At 55.3% G+C, this 6,820-nt stretch overlaps 1 protein-coding gene across 5 annotated transcripts in view; it reads left to right on the top strand.

Moving 5' to 3' along the window:
• The window catches only part of CC2D1A (coiled-coil and C2 domain containing 1A), a 36,025-nt gene that overhangs the window by 25,790 nt on the left and 3,415 nt on the right, over positions 1-6,820 (top strand). For 3 of the 5 annotated variants that reach the window (XM_073318949.1, XM_073318950.1, XM_073318952.1), the window contains 6 exons: positions 251-306; positions 3,974-4,040; positions 5,096-5,222; positions 5,871-5,947; positions 6,321-6,368; positions 6,623-6,814. In XM_073318949.1, the coding sequence (XP_073175050.1) occupies positions 251-306; positions 3,974-4,040; positions 5,096-5,222; positions 5,871-5,947; positions 6,321-6,368; positions 6,623-6,748 (501 nt within the window). In that variant the 3' untranslated portion in view covers positions 6,749-6,814. Of the gene's footprint in view, positions 1-250; positions 307-1,572; positions 1,802-3,973; positions 4,041-5,095; positions 5,223-5,870; positions 5,948-6,320; positions 6,369-6,622; positions 6,815-6,820 lie in introns of those variants that run through there. The other 2 variants (XM_073318951.1, XM_073318953.1) reach the window with 2 other exon arrangements.

Consider the following 6,820-nt stretch of genomic DNA (forward strand, 5'->3'; position numbering starts at 1 on the left):
TCAAAAAGGCCCTTTTCCCTTCTAATAGAGATGCAGCACAGTCCAGTGTGCAGGGCTCTGTACTGGGGAGATTCTGTTCCCAGCTATGCCACTGACGTGTGTGAGGCTGGACACTGGACAAGTCATTTCCCAAGCCATTAAGTGGGGTAATGATCCTGTCCTGGCCTCTTGTAAAGCACCTGGAGATCCGGGGATGAAAAGGCATTGCAGTGCTGTGGCTTATTTTGTAAGCTTCTGCTTCTTCTTTCAGGTTACTCTCCCCAAACCCAAACCAACAATCGGTCCAGTAAGGGACGTGGGCAACAGGTACGTCCCACTCACGTTGGCTTGGCTTAGTTGTGCTGCTTGAGGTTTTTTCTGTGCTCTAAGGAAACTGAGGATTTGTCTGCTTAAAGATCCTTTCCCTCCCCCATTCTTTCGGGGGCGGGGGGGGGATTCCTGCTGGATGTTTTGCATTCCTGCTGAGCTTTTGCTTCTGTAGCTTTGGACGATGAGACATGTGGGCATAAGCAAACTACCCTCCGCTGGCAGTGCTGATATTGTAGACTGTAAACTCCAGGGTAATAATACAATAATAAATAATTCTTTGCCCTTCTCTAGGACCTTCTGTCCACTCACAGAATCGCCCTGCACTTCACAATGTCTTCTCTGGGATGTAGGTCAGAATTATCCCCATTGTACAGGTGGGAAAACTAAGGCTCAGAAAGGGGAAAGTGAGTGGTTATGGAACAAACTGGTGCCAGAGTAGGGAACAGAACCCAGATTATTTGCCTCTCACTCGTGTGATTTAGTCACTAATTATCCCTTCCCTGTATGGTGCTCTGACAAGCTGCATTATTGCACAGTATGGTAGCTGCTCACAGTAACACCCTATACCAGTTATTAGAGTTATTTTGTAACTGGGGTGGGGGAAGGGGGAATGCTTTTATTAGAGCAGGGAACTGAGCTCATTCCCGGCTCTGCCACTGACTCACTGCGTGACCCCGGGCAAGTCACTTTGCTGCCCCATGCCTCAGTTTCCCAGTTGTAAAGTGGGAAGAATGCTTGCCTTCATCGAGCGCTCTGAGATCTATGGATGAGCAGTGGTGCAGAAGTGCAAAGCTGTGCTCATCTGCGACTGATTTCCCATTTGCTCCAGTGGAGAAAGCAACTCTCTCCATCCTGCTGGACAGACCCAACTTCCTGGGTGGGGGTGAGGAAAGATCAGTAAAACAGCAGCACCCACAGAGAGACTTGCCACCGTAGCCAGGACAGCAAACGGAGAAAATTTGTGTAGCTGTCTAATGTATGGGATTGCGGCCACCCTGCCCTTCCCATATTCATGTGCGGAAAGGGGGATCCTGGCTAGATCCTGGATACATGGGGAGGGGATCCTGACAGTGCTGGCTGAGAAGCGCTCTGAGATGGCAGTGTGCTGTGCTTAGATACCTTAGGCTGTATGTCCAGCGAGTCCTATCAGGTTCCCTGAATGGGATGAGTGAGACTGTGCAGGCCCTGCTGAGATCAGGGCGCAGCCTCTGTCTGACAGTCGCTGTTTATGGTCTCTTGTCTCTGTCTTTAATTTCCTTTCAGAACGTCCATCTGCTCAGTGCTGTAGCAAGGCCGGCTCTGGACCCTCTTCCTCCTCTTGGGCCCTGGAAGTTCTTACGTGGAACACCTTTCGCTTCTGCTGGCCCTGGAAGAGTGATAGCTTAGAGTGACTAGCGCATTTAGGGCCCCTGGTATTCCAGGAACCTCCTGCTTCAGTCTAATCCAGGGATACTCTCCCTTTTGCTGGTGTCCTACAGACCCTGCTCCCCGCTTCATCCTCCTGCCACCTCTCCCCAGTGGCAGAGGTGAGCTATGCATCTCCTGAGAGGGCAGAGAAAAGGTATGAGGTGACGTGATGTGTGCAGAACAGCATGGAGGTCTCGAACAACTCCTCCGGGAGCTAGGGGTAGAGATGGGGGAGGGGGGCAGGCAATGGGTTTTCTCAGCACCAGGCTGGAGGCAGGGAGAAGGGGAAGGCTCAGAGGCGACAGAGAGAAGTGGTGAAGAACAGAGGCTTGAGGAGGAGGAAGGCCAAGCAGAGAGTCAGGAGAAGGAGCAAGAAATCAGGTAGGACTCAGAGCTGGAGAGAATAAAATGAAAAGGAGCTGGGTGGGGGACAAGCAGGGGCTAGCGAATACAGTGTAGACACAGAAAGAGTCACAGCACTGGGGAGAGGTGGCAGGAGGATGAAGTCGGGAGCAGTGTGCTTCCCAGTGATGTGTCCCAGGCTTTGGATCTGGACTGGGGAGAGCAAGTGGACTGTGGGGGTGGGGGGCGGGGGGGGGGGGGGGAGGGACAGCAGTTCCCTACCTCCCTTCCCTGCCTGGATCCCTGATTTCCCATGACAGAGGTCCCAGCTCTGAAAGTATCTCTCAGCCGGAGTGCAGCAGGTGATGTCCTGAAAGGAAATGGCAAGGATGGGACGTGTATGTGTGTGAGAGTGAAGAGCTCATGTCTGTGCAGCTGTAAAAATGTTTCAATGAGACAAACTAATCCATCCCCAGCAAAAGGTTTGCCTTAGTTTGTACCAGAGAGGAGACAGCGATACTGTTAACTATGAGGGGAAACTGAGGCACAGTAGAGGGCAAGTGACTTGCTCAAGGCCATGCAATGAGTTAGTGACACAGCTGGGAATAGATCCCAGGAGTCCTAACTCCCAGTCCCATGCTCTAATCTCCCCACCACTAACTGGCTTCTGAGAGCCTAGCATCTTTATGCAGTGGGATTTGTGTGGCGGCAGGGATCACTTTTCTGCTTTGCCTTCACTCCAGGACCCTCCACCTCCTCAGGGGTTGTCAGAGTTGGGGGCCCTTCCTTTAACCTGATGAATGTTCCCTCTGTGCATTTGGACTGACCCACTTGGTCCAGGCGTGCAGGCCATGACAGAGGGATGCAGACTCTCTCCGGGGGCCTGCAGCCCATCAGTCACTGTGCTGCGTGGCAAGGCTGGGAAGTGAGAGGTAGCTAGAGCTTGACAAGTGGGGGTCTGATGGGAACACCACACTGGGCTCCTGTGTTTCCAGGATGTTTTACAAGCGTCGGTAGACCACAGTGCACTGACATGCACCAGGTCTGAGTTAACACTCCCACCAGTCTCCTAACCTGTTGACTCAAAAGGCTTTTATGTTCACATGTGGTGGGTGGCTTCTCTAAAGGCTGTGTTGTTTTCCGGTCTTCACGTGGACTAGTGACTGGAGCAAGGGACTGGGCCTCTGGACTCCTAGGCTGTAGTCACAGCTTTGGAATGGGAGTGGAGTCTAGTGGTTTGAGCTGGGGGGCTGGGGTTGGGAGAGTCAGGATTCCTGAGTTGTAATCCTGGCTGTGGTGGTGGACAATTCACTTCCCCTCTCTACGCCTGAGCTCTCGTCGCTCTGTCTGACACAACGTGACTGAACTTGACCCACCCCTCCCTGTTCCTTTGTGTCCCTCTTTCCTTTCAACACCATATAGAGCACCCAAGTGCCTGTCTGGGGACAGCGCTGTCTCTGCACCCCTCCCACCTTCCCCAACGCGACATCTAGTCCGGCAAAGCCATCGAACTGGGAGCTAGAGCTACTGGCAGATGTCAGGGGAGCTCATTTCTAGGCAGCGGGAGTGGGTTCAGATCACAGGAGCATGCTTGCTATCCCTTCAAGGGGCTGAAGCCTGCTTTGGAGTAGCAGCTCTGGCCTGAAGTCAGGCATTCTGGCAGGGCAGAGCTTCCCCAGGCCATGAGGATCTCGGTAGGGTAAACCCTGGGATCTCTTCTGCACTGGCGTGGTCTCGATTCCTGACCGTCTCTCCTCTCTCTGGAGTCAGAGCATGTCCCCTCTGGGGAAGTCAGAGCGAGGGGAAGTTCTAGCCACTTCCTGGCCCGTAGTCGTGCTCTGTACATACCTCCGGGGGGAATGGAATCCTGCCCCTTTCCTGGGTCTAACCAAGGCTAATGTTTCTCTTCCCTCAGCAAACCCATTCACACTCTACACAGCTTGAACGTCTTAGCCTTTGACAAGGAGAAGCTGGAAAAGAAGGTGAGTGAAACCCGATGCCCTAACCCTGCCCCGATTCTCCCGCAGCATCAGCTCAGCTAGGCCTCAAGTAGAATTCTGTGGGGAAGTGGCGGGGGCTTGTGCAGCTGCTGGGCTTCGCCGCGAGGGGCCTGGGTGACCTGGAGGTTAGTGGCAGAGCTAGAAAAAGAACAGTGGCGACTTGACTCCCAGGTGCCTGCTTTGACAAAACTTGCACTCCCCATTTGGGCGGGGAAGCAGTTCACGCTGCAGGGTTGGGAATGGACTCTGGCCTCGGGGGCGTTGAATCCAAGAGCCTGGCTGAGGCCCGTCCCTATTTAGGATATTACCCTGCTGGTGGCCTGGTCCGAAAGCGAATGGAAAGATTCCCTTTGACTGCAGTGGGCTCTGGATCAGGCCCCAGCACGTTAATTCTGTGGGGCTGCCTCAGCTGGGAAGGCATTTCCCTCTCGGGTTCACCTTCCCCCTGGAGCACCAATTCACACCACAGCCCGCCCTGACTGTGCTAGGATTTTAAAATGTGTTGGCTCTGTCTCTCCCTTGCGCAAGCATGGTCTTTGGGGCAGGTCCCTTCAGGCAGCGTCCAGCTGCTGTCTCTGCTGGGCAGGTCCTCACCAGCCCTGCTCCCGGTGCGGGTTCCCAATGAACTGGAATGTGAAATGATCTTGAGTTCAGGAACCCACCCCGCCCAGTGGCCGCCGAGGGGAACCAGCCGTTTACGACTTGCAGGTCCCATGCTTGGTGGGCTTCAGTGGCTCTTGCCGCACAATCACAAAGGTGCCAGGTTATGGGAGACGTGGCCGCAGGTCATGTCCCCTTCTAGGGGCAATGAAAAAAGGGCTAGAGAATGCCCTGCCACTGGATGCATCCACCACTGACCTGCGCCGGGCTCACTGGGTCCTGGCTGCTTTTCCAGAGCTTGCCCCTCCCAGCCCGTGCTCTCTGCTACCGGCGCTGATTCCCGCCTGCAGCTTGCGATGGTTTGATGTATGTCAGGGCTTTGTGGGCTCCCCTGTGTTTGCCTGGGAAGCGAACATGCCTTCTGGCTTTGCTGGCAGGTGTTGGCGTACAGACAGGCTCAAAGACCGCTTCCCAGCGACCTAGTGGGACAGTACCAGGACATCACACAGCGGAGCCAGTGGCTGAAATCCCAGCTGCAGCACGGGGGCCCTGCGTTCAGGAAAGGTAAGTGCAGCCCGGCAATCGGAGCTCGTTTTGGGGGGTGCTGCCCATTGCAGTGCTTGTGAGACGTGTAAATCCTATAATCCCGGCTTCTGCCCCAGGACGGGTACAGCCTGACTTGCAAGCCTCCACCCTGAGCTGTGGGTGAGTCGGCCGTTCCGTCGTGGCCTCGCCCTCTGAAAGGGACTTGGGGCAAGGGACACGCGTCCCACTAGGACTTGGACAGAGACCAGTGATTTGTCATGTCTGTGGTAATTCCTAAGCCACGTTCCTACGGCACCTTAAGGACCCCCCTGCTCTTTTTAGCCGTAATGCCTATGCCTGACTGGGCCTGTTGAATCTCACTCGCTCACCCCGTAGGCACAGGGGTCGTGCCAAGAGCAGAGACTCCCAAACCACAGAGCGCTGGCTAGTCACATGTGCTGGGGCTGCCTTGCTTTAACTGAGGGATTGCACTAAGAGCAACTGAACAGAAGGGCTTTCCTAACGCTGCATGACACTGAGCAACCGCCACAGCGAGCGTTCTGCAGCTGGGGAGGGAAGGGGTCTTGAAGAGAATCGATATTCAGCTGCATTCCCCACCCCAGAAAGGTTTGAAGACCCCCGTCCTGCCTGTAGAGGCTTGACTGAATCGAACCTTCCTCCCCCTAGAGTACCTGACGCAGCTGGAGAGGTTCCTGCAGTTCTACACCGAGTCTGCACGGCGTCTCGGGAACGAGGGCAATCGGGTGAGGAAACCGCTTACCATTCTCTTCTCCCTGACAGAAAGCTGGGGCAGAAGCCAAACGTTGGTTCTGTGATTGTGTGTGGTGGGACAGGGCTGGCGTCTTGGCATGAGCCCTTTCCACTCGTGACAAATAACACGGGGCGACTGGAATCTGTGGGACTGGTGTCTAACTTCACGTGCTCACTACTGCCCAGTGGTTCTGTGGGGGCGTAGGTAGAAGCCTGGCGAGATTCTTGTGCCAGGCCCATCGCTCACTGCTGCCAAGGTACCTGCTTTAAAGCAGCAGAGCTGTCAAACTTGGCATGGTCCCTGCAGCAGCTTCCCCCCGCCCCAGGGGAGTTAGACTTCCTGATGCTTGTTGTGTTGGTTAACAGGACGCTGCCAAGGAAGCCCTGTACAAGCGGAATCTGGTGGAGAGCGAGGTAAGCGTCCCCGAGCAGCTGAGCAGGGTCAAAGTGCATTTGGCCAGGAGTCCTTGGTTTATCCTAAGAGCAGGGTCAGTTTCCCACATCTCAGCCCTGGACCCCCACTGGCAGCTGGAGGGGAGCTCAGTCTCCATGGCCCATTCCCCCCTCGGCCTCTCTGCCTGGGCTGCCATGGAGGGGGCTGACCAGCGACGGAGCCGTTCATTAGATTTATGGTGGCACCGACGCAGTCGATTTTCCCAATCCTTCAGGCTTGGAAACACCAAAGCTGTCCGGCAGTCCCAGGATCTTGGGGGTCCCAAGTGCAAGCCGTAGCTCCCTCATGCCGACCTGCTGTGGTTTCTGTAGCCCCGGCCCAGGAGTTAAGTGCTGCTTGACCCTGCCCCGCCCTGCCCCACCTGGCCCCAGGGGCTGCCACTCAAATACCCACACGTGTCTTTCTCTTCCAG

The sequence above is a fragment of the Lepidochelys kempii genome, chromosome 20 (genome assembly GCF_965140285.1).
Source record: "Lepidochelys kempii isolate rLepKem1 chromosome 20, rLepKem1.hap1, whole genome shotgun sequence".
NCBI lineage: Eukaryota > Metazoa > Chordata > Testudines > Cheloniidae > Lepidochelys > Lepidochelys kempii.